The sequence below is a fragment of the Diachasmimorpha longicaudata genome, chromosome 8, assembly GCF_034640455.1.
Source record: "Diachasmimorpha longicaudata isolate KC_UGA_2023 chromosome 8, iyDiaLong2, whole genome shotgun sequence".
NCBI lineage: Eukaryota > Metazoa > Arthropoda > Insecta > Hymenoptera > Braconidae > Diachasmimorpha > Diachasmimorpha longicaudata.
In genome coordinates, this window is record NC_087232.1 from 4,633,174 (window position 1) to 4,645,147 (window position 11,974).

Sequence of the window (11,974 nt, forward strand, 5' to 3'; positions counted from 1 at the left end):
GGATTTTTTTTACTCCAAAGTGTCTCTCAAAGTAGACTATTAGTTTTGTTTCGATTTTTCAAAATGTGTCTTAGATCTCAATGGTTTCCAATGAGACTTCTAATGTTTGTCAATAAATGTAGAAAAGTCTATCTCAGACAAAACAGTATTTGGAGATGTTCTCGAAAATATTCAAAAGAAATTAAAAAAATCATGGAAATGTTTAAAAATGATCCATTCGTTATAAAACTCATTAATTCACTGGTAAAACCTTCAAAACTTGAGTTGTCCATTTAACAAATATACTAATTACTTAAAATATCAACAGAAACCGTTACCAAAACTGGTATGATCCTCCTGTGCGGTGAAATTACCTCAAAAGCAGTGGTGGATTATCAAAAAATCGTCAGAGACACAGTTAATCACATTGGTTACGACGATTCCTCGAAAGGTACGATAATTCCTTTATTCACCAACAATTTCCTACCTCATAAAGTTCCAGTCACTCAATGATGTTTAATCATGTATTTGCTACTCTTGATGGCCATGATGTTAAAAAACGACTGAGAGTGACAATGAATTATTTAAATTATCCCCATTAAACAATTACCATCAATATTATTTGACATTCATTTCGTTATAAGTGAAATAACAATCATCGGTTCGTGAGACGAATATTTTCATGCGCCTCAGAATATTTCTTAAAATTTAATTAAAACGTAAAAGTGTAAATGGTGGTGGCAGGATTTGATTGGCGCACGTTGAACCTTTTGGTGGCGATCGAACAACAATCACCCAATATTGCTGATGGTGTACATGTGGACAGGGAAGAGAAGGACTTGGGTGCCGGTGATCAGGTACATAATCCATTCTCAGCCCGTGCCACAGAGCAACAAAAATTAAACATTATATAAATGGGAGATTAATTATTAAACTGCATCTCACGATGTTTTTTCTCATATTTGCAGAATAAAATTCACCTCAAATTGCATATCAGGATGTTTTGGTCATACTCCAGATGATGTGTGCGTGTTTCATGAGGAGAATTAATCAGTCATTATTTACAAATCATTGAGATACATTTATTAATCAATCAATCGCGTTTAATTGACAAGCTCATCAATTTTAGAGTAGTTACTGAAAGTTTTGACGATTTAATGCGAATATCTCATAATTTTTATAATTGCCACCATTCACCATTCAATAACCCTTCATTGTGCGATAAAATCGGAATTTTAGGGATCTTCTTTTTTTTGTTAAACTTTTTTTTTTGAAGAATGAAAGCTCCATTGCCTGGGGACGAGCTTAATTCTCACGTTATTTTTAAATAATTCCAACAGGTTTTGACTACAAACTTTGCAGTGTGCTTATGGCTATCGATGCACAATCCCCAAATATCGCGGCTGGGGTGCATCAGAATCGTAGTGACGAAGAAGTCGGTGCAGGCGATCAGGTTAATTGTGAAAAATAAAATCAGTTTTGTAGTTTTTTTTTCTTTTTCAATCTCTAGTTTCAATTTTATTTATCTTTCTTTATTTCTGCTTTGTATATTGCACTGATTCTTGTAGTTTCCTTTAGTTGTGACTAAATATTTGTAGTTTTTGGAAGTGTCAAAAGTAGATGATAGCTGAATCTCGTAGACATTCAACATTTCACTAACTTGATCTCTAAAATAAGGATTGATGCATGAAAAAATGGTGTTAGCATGCAACAAGTTCTCTTGCAACTTCAATATCTTATCAACTAACGACGCGATTTGGACGATTTTTTTTTCATTCTCAAGAGTGACAAATAATCTTGAAAATGAATGCAAAAATAAGAAATTCACTCAACCAATACCGAGCTATTGACGATTACATATCGTCCAATTTTCAGTAGTGTTCGATTGGATCGATAACTATTTAATTTTTCATACAAAACTAACATAACTGGAACAATGTAACATTAATAGTAGTATTAATGGAACATTAATAGGTGAAGGTTCGAGACTCAATTACAAAACAAATCATTGCTATCGTGACAGTTCTTGCTCTGAGGGCACGGTTGCATAATTAATACAACAATAATTATTTGACATTCTCTTTCTTCTCATCTTGTTTCATTTTGTTCATCTTATCATTATTATTATCACTGTATATGAATTTATAACTCTATTTTCTTAATAACAGGGGTTAATGTTCGGTTATGCAACCGATGAAACGGATGAGTGCATGCCACTGACGGTTGTATTGGCACACAAACTCAATCAAAAAATTGCAGAACTGAGACGAAGCGGCGAATTATGGTGGGCAAGACCAGACTCCAAGACACAAGTATTTATGATTAATTATTCATTAATAATTAGACGCGAAAGTTCATAGAAAAAAAATTATAGTGAATTTCTATCGCTTTTATAGTAAAAGTTACATTTTTTGACGATTCTGTTCAAGGATTTCACAGCTTTATTGCCACTGTTATACCGAATAATTGAAAAACACAAATTATGAAGAAATTCTCTAACCTAATTTTCTAATAAAACTTCTGTACAGATTCCTTGATACAATTAAAAAAAATGGAAAATATTTTACGCCAAATTGGCAATAGAGTCAACGATAAATTGAAGGAAAATTCCTTGGGTTTTCGATAATTTTTTTTTGTACACGATGACAACTCTTGCGAGCTTGAAATAGATTACACGTATTTTTAATAGGTCACATGCGAGTATATGATGGACCAGGGGGCCTGCGTACCGGTTCGTGTACACACTGTTGTTGTATCACTTCAACACAGTGAAAAAATCACACTTGACGAATTACGTAGAGCTGTTATGGACAAAGTCATCAAGGAAGTCATACCTGCCAAGTACCTTGATGAAAAGACCATTTTTCATGTCAATCCGTGTGGGCTTTTCATCATTGGTGGGCCACAGGTATGTAATGATGGATTTTCATTAAATTTCTTTTATATTATTTCATAGAAAAGTTTCATTATTTATTCTATTCGCAGAAAAATAAAAACAAGTGGATAATGGCCTCGTTGTAATGGAATTTTTGAACATGTGACAATTCTGTATTTATTAGCAACAGTAATGATAAAAAAATAATTCATAAAAAATTCCATTATCCACTTGTTGGAAAACAATGTCAATACGCAGTCACAAAAACAAAGATAATAACTCTATCTAATAATTATTTGAAAAATACATGTCAATCTTTTTTAATCAAGAATGCCTCCAGTTTTCACAAGGGGGGAAACGATGTGTCAAGAGGGTTTCCAATTTTTCAATATTGACGAGTTCTGAACTCTATCACTTTCCTAAAAGTCGAATGAATAAGTAATGAAAAACAAAATAATGTCAAAATATTCATGGAATTTAACATTAATTATTATTTAGAGTGACGCTGGATTGACCGGAAGAAAGATAATCGTTGACACCTATGGGGGCTGGGGTGCACATGGTGGTGGTGCATTCTCCGGAAAAGACTTCACCAAAGTCGACAGATCGGCGGCTTATGCAGCAAGATGGGTTGCCAAGTCACTGGTAAAGGCTGGTCTCTGCAGACGCTGCCTCGTGCAGGTTTCATATGCCATTGGAGTTGCTGAACCACTATCCATTACAGTCTTTGATTATGGAACATCGAAGCTCCCACAGGAAAAACTTTTGGGTATTGTTAACAAAAACTTCGACCTGCGCCCTGGGAAAATAGTGAAGTACGTGATTTTTATGTTAATAAGCTAATTAACCTTCTGATATTTTTAGAAAAAAATAGATCGAGACATGTAAATAACTTCCGTAATTGATAATCGTCTTTCAATGATGTTATGTTATGTATTTGCTACTCTTGAATGCCATGATGTGAAAACCCAGCTGAGAAAGATGTTTCTAAACGTGAAGTTTGTGTTGCAATATTGATTCTCCGCGTAATTTCAATAATTAGCAGTCTTTTCAGTGTAATCATTGAAAGGAACAATGAAAGTGATTCAAATTACAAGTTTTTCATTTTTCTTTTCAAATTAGCCGAAATCACTAGAAGTCAAAATTAAAATGAAAATCCTTCCTCGAAAGGGATTGGCCACTAGTCTCATTTCTCTACAATAAACACTTTGCAATTCTTCGGACGAAGATGACAAATTAATAAATTAAAACGGTGGAAAAGAACAGGGGAAATATGAATAATAATAAAAATATTTTGTTACAGAGAATTGGATCTTCGACGACCCATCTACCAACAGACTAGTACATACGGTCACTTTGGACGAGATGGTTTCACCTGGGAACAGCCGAAGCAGCTCATCCTCGATTGATGAGAGGATCTCCATTAAGTCAAATGAAGAAAGAAAAGAATGAACGAGGAACACTTATCGATCCATCATCTTAAATGTTATATAATTAATTCAGGGCCCCTCCCCTACCGACGAATATGTTGTCAGAAAATCATTTTTAGGAGTATTCCTCAACCCACCCACAATGACACGAGACATGCGCATTATTTGGTTGAGGAAACATTCGGGTTAATTCAGATTATAATTATGCATCTGGTGTGAAATTTAGTGAATCATTGCGAGACGATGCTGTAGTTGATTGTTTTTACATTCATCTTGGGCAATTATTTAAATAAACTATAACTATTTTGAATTCACTTGTGACTCCCCGAATACAGATTTAACTGATTTCTGCCTTATCATTGATTATGACGATCCCCTTGATGTTGGAAACCGAAGCAAAGCTCAAAAATTTGCACAGATAATGAGATATAATCGTTTGATTTGGTGCTTTTTTTTCTCTCCTTCATCTCCAATTAACTGATATACAATCAATTTTAAGTATGATGTAAGTTTGTGTATATAAAATACCGTGAAATTGTCTCTTGTTACTGTAGATGAAAAATATGAATGGATACAAGGTACAAAACCAGTGAGAGCATTGGAATTATTATGTGCGAATTTACGATGTAAAAGAGGAATTTTTTTTTTTCTCTTTAGTGAGAGGAATATTAAACCATTGGACCTGATTATTGTTTTGTGTCTACGAGCATGAATAAAGGAAGAATAACTCCATTTACTCTGAAATTTTAACTGGCTAGATTTATTTATCCTATGTAGAAACGGTGATTAATCACACGTGGCGGGTTCATGAAGACAATCGATTGTTTTCCAGTCATATGGGGTCACCACAACTTTTGTATTACCGTTGGTACGGAAAATCACTTTGTCCATCATTTTACAATTTTATTTATTGATAATTTCTTCAGTTTTTATGTCTACACACTTACGGTATCAACTCAATATCGATTATTCGTACATTGTCCTTAGAATACAACGATCAAGTAAATTACTGTTATCGGAAATTACTCATGATTCTTCATTATCGCTTAAATCTATTGCGGAGAAGGGACCAGAATGGATCCTCGGGGGAATTTTTTAAACTCAGATGAGATGAGATTTGATTGATTTTTCCTCGTTTCAAAAAAATTAGGAGATTCTCAATTTCCGCTTCCCCTCTCCGGCCCCTTAAGTGAACTGTGCTACATAAAAAATCTATAATTTTTTTAAAACTTGAATATATACAGTAAACTTATCCTCACGGTATATTAATCATCAAGAATGAGAAAGTGAAAATTTAAATTCAATTCAATAGTTTTCATCAGTCGCAAATAATTATTTTGAAATAAAAGTCCAATTTCCGTTGAAAAGTTTACTTTTAGTATCATAGGATCTGCGTTATTTAGAGTAGTGATTAGTACATTGGGGGTATCTGAGTGGGTTTTCAATTTTATTTCTAAACACGAGAAATTGATTGAGATTGACAATTACTACATTAGAGTACAAGGGCATAAATTTCGTGTTTGAAGACTGAATTTTATGCCCGAGTGGTCTATAATATTCTATGTCACAAAAAATAATAGTGGTGAATTGTGATTGATGCTTCGCATAATATTTATTCCCTGTTGAATTAAAAATTATGCGAAACGTATCTTAAAAATTAATAATTAAAAAAATGTACGAAAATTCCCCTCAGGCACCCTTAAAAAGGAGAAAAAAATAGGCTTTCCTGCTGAATTTACAATTTCTGGGAACTTCGACTGCTTCGGCGAAGAACTCTTTATCACTGAATGATGCCTTTTGCACCCTTGATACGTTTGAAACCCCTTTCCGCCCGAGTGATCCAATGTCTGCTGAGTGTAAAGGCATGACATAAGGGCTTCGTCGGGTGCAATTCACAGTGATTAATTTGAATATCATTGGGAAATATCTGAGTACAACTGGGAGATTACCCTAACCGAATTTTATCTTTACAAAATCCTTGTTTTTCTGAATGATGAAATTCATGGCGAAAATTTATTCAAAATAAGAATGCGATTCTCAAATCAATTCTAGTTGGATCTATTTGAATCTATTCAATAATTTTTTGCTTGAAACCCAAAATATGGAAATGCAAACTAGTTAATTCAGGTCCAGGAACAATTGCAAAATTTCTTGAAAAAAATTGTCCAATGTTTCTTCAGACGAAACTATGCACTTTTCAAAAAACTTTCTATCAGTGTTTCGAAATAGTTGATTAGATGAAAAATATTGGATACTCTTTTCATGTCACAAAAATTGTCACTGCTTCAGAGTAAAAATATACGTATCGAATATTTTTCATCAAATTTTCCTATCGAATAAGTCCTCTTTTTCAAAAAAATTTGGAAAAGGGCAAAAATTTTGTAGACATTCCCGAATGAAAATTAATCAAACAAAACCCATCTCTTAATTCGGCATTTTCTTGGGTGCGTGAATGCGACTGTGTCTCAGCAAAGAGCTCTTATCAGTGAAGGATTTTTCACACTCGACACACTTGTAAGTTCTTCCAGTGTGAGTGACCAAGTGTCTGCTGAGTCCAGAGGCATGACAGAAGGCTTTCGGGCACAGCTGGCAGTGATGAAGTTGAATGTCGTTGGGATCGAGCTTCTGATGGCGTCTCATATGGACCCGGAGAGCCTCTCTCTGGGTGAAACTCTTGTCGCAATCCTGGCAAGGATAGGGCTTCTGTCCCGAGTGAGTCATTAGATGACGCAGGAGGATCTCCTTCTGGGCGAATGCACGATGGCATATGTTGCAGCCAAAGGGTTTTTCACCGGTGTGAGTGCGCTCGTGTCTTATCAGAGCTGATCTCGTTGGGAACCATTTCTCACAGGCCTGACAAGTGAAGCCTCGCTGGGTTGAGTGCACAGACTGATGGCTCTTCAGCATTATTCTGCGGGTGAAGGCTTTGGGGCACTGATCACACTTGAAGACCTTCATTTCTTCGCTGGCTTCGACTAGTGAGTCACCCATTGGCTGCAGTTGGATGTTATCAGACTGATTTGACATGTGGCTCGTCAACTCCATCATGTAGACATTCTTTCTCTCCACTGTCGATATTGCTTTTTGGAGCTCGTCTCCATCGTCCTCTGATTCTTGCTCTTGTTTTATACGAGCCGCACGCATTGTGCAACGAGCTTTCGCCGTTTTTTCTTCAGCTGGGATCAGAGTTATGTTGGACGGACCCTCCGAAATGGTCTCTTCGTTGTCCATGTTCTCAGCACTCATTCCAAGAATGTATCCTCCAACGAGCTCCTCCTCAGTGACCTCGATGGGATCACCATCGGCTTGGCTGCCATCCCCTTTGACAGCAACAAGTTCAGCGAGCAGTTGTTTTACTTTACGAGATTTACCACTGCCAGATGGCTCATCACCAGATTCGTTTCCATCGTCCTGGCTGACCTCTTCTTCCTCGGTCTGGCCAGTCAGTCGATGGATCAACTTCATGTGCTTTCGTAGTTTAGCGTCAGCAGCCTCGCATTTCTTCTTGAACTGGTAGGATTTGTCGAGTTGGTACTTGCATGGGTGGCAGATCATGTTTGGCAGGCCGTCCTCTTCATAAACCTGAATAAGATCATCCCAAAAAAATACTTTTATTTTATTTGATATTAGCAATTGATTTACACTATTTCTATTTCCGTTTTCGTAATTAGTTTCGATTGATTTTATCCAGTCTATATATTAACTCTAAAAATTCTGGACATCTACTCAAATCCCATTCCTTTCCTCCAGGCCCCCTAAGAATGCAATCCTAAACTCCAAATACAACTCCCTCATGATTAGTTCTCCAAAAATCTAACTTTCGCTGTTCCCAAATCCTTTTTTACATTAAAAAAACCATTAAAAAATAAATGAATAAAATCTCGTAAAACATGGGATAAAATTTATTTGTTGGCAAAGTCAGGTTCCTTTGGCAACAGGAAAAAGGGAGACCAGAGTAAAAAAATCTTGTTCATCGTTTCTTCTAAAAAAGGGCTCACGTTTTTGATACTCTCATGAATAACAAGCTCTTGCTCCGAATTGTGAAACGAGTCAGAGCTTTGCAATTATCCTAGTAAGAAGGAGATTTCGGTTAAAATTTCATGAACCATTTTTACTTGCAAATTCCATACTTTACAAAAAAGGTCATGCGATATTTCCTCCTACAGTCACACGCAGTCAACATATTTTCATAATCAATGAAACATTCTTATCAATTGTCGAATCAGGAAAATATCCTAAAAATCAATGCACAAACGCTAATAACATGAACTATGATCCGGCAGCTCAATCAATAATAAACATTCGTCTCAACAACAGATTCCCATTGAAAAATTACAGATACCTGCGATAGATTCCTGTAATAATACATCGACATTAAATCAACGGCCATTCCCTTCCTCCAGACCCCCTGAAAAATTCCATGCCCTCCTCAGCTCCAAAAAAAATCCGCCACTCCCCGTCCCCCAAAAAATCCTCCTCAAAACTCATCCCTCTGTGCACCCAAGTCGTTCTACGAAATCCAAAGAATCTCAATAAAATCTGAAACGTCGGGTAAAATCCATTTGTGGGCAAAGTCGCGTCGCTTTCGTAACAAAAAGAAGGCAGACCGGAGTCCATCCAATCGAGATAAACTAGATTCCTATGTTCATTGAAACGATTGATAGCTTTGAGCCCATTATACACTTCCCTAAGCTCTCTCCTCCATTTATCCCGAGTAATTAAATAATTTTCTAATTAAAACTCACCTCCAGATTAACACAAGCCATAATCCTGAGTGGCAGTGGCACGGCCTCGTCATCATAAATCGGCACCATCTCTTCCTCCTTGGCCAAGCACAGTCGGCATAATTCATTGACGTGAATAATAACGTTGTTTGGACTATCACCCTTCTTTCTGCTGTACGTCTTCATCTCAGTAATTGAGATGTATTCACTTATGTGATTGTTTTTTAACGATTTTGACGCCTGCAATTTCGCTTTTACCAGTGAAAATTTGCGTCGCAAAGTGCAGGGGAACAACTCAGTCACTCACAACGGGATCTATAATGGCGGCGGTGACGCGGTTGCGTCGGGTCGAAAGCGCTCTGCGGAGGGATTGTGGGTTTCATTGGTCCGCCATTTTGGCTGGGGACTCGTGTATCTTCGTCTATTGCACGAGGGAGACGAAGATGGCGGGCCAACGTCCGTGAGGCGGGAAGGGAAGGGAAATGAGAACAGCGAAAGTAAGGATCCGACGGTGGTGACGCTGTGGTGGCGTCGGTAAGGGTGACAATTACCTACTGATTTAATAGGTCGGCGGGAAAATTGGTATTCACGAAAATCGCAGCAATTGATACGATGGAATGAATTGAGGTATTTTTATTGGAAGAGTTATAGAGCATTTTTTGGTGAACATGGACCGTGGAATAATTTAAATAATTAAGTTTCAATAATTGAAATCATACAATGACCACAAGACAAGGCTTAATACCATATTTACTATTGTAAAAATAATTTAAAAATAATTGAATGGGTAATTATTTTTCGAATCACTGGATAATGAGTTATTAATTAGCGAAAATGGCGGCGACGAGGGGCTGTAAAATATTATAATGAAAAGTTGGGTAATTAATAGGAGAATCGAGTGATATAAATTTGGGATTTTAATTTCTGTTGACCAGATCGCAATAAAAAACATTATAGGTGTCATAATAAAAAATAGGACGGACTTTAATAAGATGAAGTCGTCTTTAATCCCTGTGAGGATTATGAAAATCTCCAACATAAATTTACCTCGATATATGTTCATCCTGATTGAACGGAATATCAAATATCGTTTGAGAGGAATATCAGATGTCTTTGGCTTTTCGAAAATAATAGAACGATGGGAGAGGGCAATAAAATCGGTAAATTAACGGCGTGTGATATTCTCAAAACGATCGAGGGCATTAGTATACGTTTGAATATTAAAAATAACTCGAGTGAGGAACAAAAATGAAACGAGAGAGATGAGAAAGAGGGGGTTTCGCACGGCGGGAAAGAAAATACGGAGGCGGGAAGAGTTACGTATCAGCTGAAATTTTCAGATTTTAGTTTAGTTTTGATCCCCACTTCTTCCGGCGCACGCGAAATTCCTTCGTCGTGATTTTTCGAGGTATTATTAACTGTTAATCATTGTTTCGGTGTATTTTTGCATTGACAATTGAGCAACTCAATTCCAATAACAGCTTCAATACCATTTACCAAGGGAAAAATAAAAAAATTACGGGTATTCAATGTTTCATAGGATTTATTCGCATTTGAAAAATTATATAAATTTTTTTAATGAAAATTCTAACGTGAAATTCTTTTATCGTGATTTTCAAAGTCTTTTTCCATTGACAGTTGATCGAACCATCCTGAATAACAGCTTTGATAACACTCCAGTGAAGGTGACATCGAACGTCTTTGACCATTAGACGTTTCATTTAATTGTCTCGAGTATTAAAAATAAAAAAAAATTGCAAAAATGACGAATATTTTTACATTTGATCGATTTTTAGGTGTTATAATATATGGAAATTTTACTCAGTTTGTTGATAACAAGAAATTAATGAATAGGGATTTTGTAAAAATGTAGGAAAAAAGAGAATATTTTTTCAAGATTCAAAAAATTATTGCGCATCAAACGCTTTGGTGTTAGTGAAGAATGGGCCAGTGTTTTTCAGGAAGACGGCCCCAATATTTTTTGTCATCTCAAAGAGATAAAAATTGCAACGCACGTGAAAGTCGCTCATTTTAATTTACGCTAAATCCTTAAATTTTATTTTTCGTAACAATGAAACGAAGATATTGGCAAAATGCTTCAAACTGTATTCAAAGTCTTGAAAAACCGGATATGTCATTCAATCCGCCAACAACTTCCCACTTAATGAAATCAGAATACGAGAAAATTGTCGATTGTGAAAGGAAATTTCTTGAAGAATTAAAGAATTATTCAATTTCGAATGATCTGATATCAATGAAGACTGAAGACTCCGGGGATCCTCTCCGGAAAGACGATCCAAATCATTTTTTCAGATGTTAAAGAAATATGAGATAAATATAATTCGTCGGAATTTCTGCATCAAAAATAACCGCGGAGGTAGTAGGCCACGCAGCTACTTGTCGTCGCCAGTGGAATCTCTCATTTATATTATGTACATGTGATAGTCCAACATCCCCAGCAGTACCCACCGTTCGCCCGCAATACCACTACTTATCAAATCGATTTCTTGTCCAGCGCGATTGAACCCATTAGATCCTTCTCCCCATCCTGCCCCACCTTGTGTCACGCGATATTGTTACTCGGTTCCTGACATAATGAGTTGCCAGGGACTGAGGCAACTAGTTACCAACACGTTTTCCCCGTGAACATTTCGAGTAAAGTGATAACAGGGTAATTACATCGATAACATCGACCTAAAATAATGCTACTCTCGATTACTTGAAATTACTCCGACCTCCTGGAAAATGCTAGTTAAAGCAACAGTTTAACAACACAAACACACAAACATTATTTTCAATTTTGAAGAATTATTTACTCGAATTGAAAACGGAGGAAAAATTTCGTTATAATATTTTTTAAAGAGCGACTCGAGTACTACACAAATGTAATAACAAAAATCGTGCCATGTCTCAGATTCAGAAATATTATTCAAAAAGTTAAATGTGAAACGTTGATTTTTGTTGAT

General features: G+C 36.2%; 2 protein-coding genes across 5 annotated transcripts in view; one reads left to right on the forward strand and one right to left on the reverse strand.

Annotated features, from left to right (window-relative positions):
• Nucleotides 1-5,028, forward strand: part of LOC135165257 (S-adenosylmethionine synthase) — a 36,594-nt gene extending 31,566 nt beyond the window's left edge. For 3 of the 4 annotated variants that reach the window (XM_064126385.1, XM_064126384.1, XM_064126382.1), the window contains 6 exons: nt 308-430; nt 1,320-1,432; nt 2,148-2,291; nt 2,669-2,887; nt 3,353-3,669; nt 4,158-5,028. In XM_064126385.1, coding sequence (XP_063982455.1) covers nt 308-430; nt 1,320-1,432; nt 2,148-2,291; nt 2,669-2,887; nt 3,353-3,669; nt 4,158-4,263 — 1,022 coding nt within the window. In that variant the 3' untranslated portion in view covers nt 4,264-5,028. Of the gene's footprint in view, nt 1-307; nt 431-723; nt 837-1,319; nt 1,433-2,147; nt 2,292-2,668; nt 2,888-3,352; nt 3,670-4,157 lie in introns of all 4 variants that reach the window. The other variant, XM_064126383.1, reaches the window with a different exon arrangement.
• Nucleotides 5,029-5,438: 410 nt separating this feature from the next.
• On the reverse strand, nt 5,439-9,362 carry LOC135165261 (zinc finger protein 264-like). Its single transcript, XM_064126388.1, has 2 exons — nt 9,030-9,362; nt 5,439-7,866 (listed from the first exon to the last, which is right to left on the reverse strand). The coding sequence occupies exons 1-2, from the start codon at nt 9,192-9,194 to the stop codon at nt 6,709-6,711; spliced, it is 1,323 nt and encodes a 440-aa protein (XP_063982458.1). The 5' UTR covers nt 9,195-9,362; the 3' UTR covers nt 5,439-6,708.
• Between the last annotated feature and the right edge of the window lie 2,612 nt (nt 9,363-11,974).

Coding starts and splice junctions, on each gene's coding strand:
- LOC135165261 (XM_064126388.1), bottom strand. CDS start 9,194: ATGAAGACGTACAGCAGAAAGAAGGGTGATAGTCCAAACAACGTTATT. Junction 7,867..9,029: donor TGGCTTGTGTTAATCTGGAG/GTGAGTTTTAAT, acceptor GATCTTATTCAG/GTTTATGAAGAGGACGGCCT.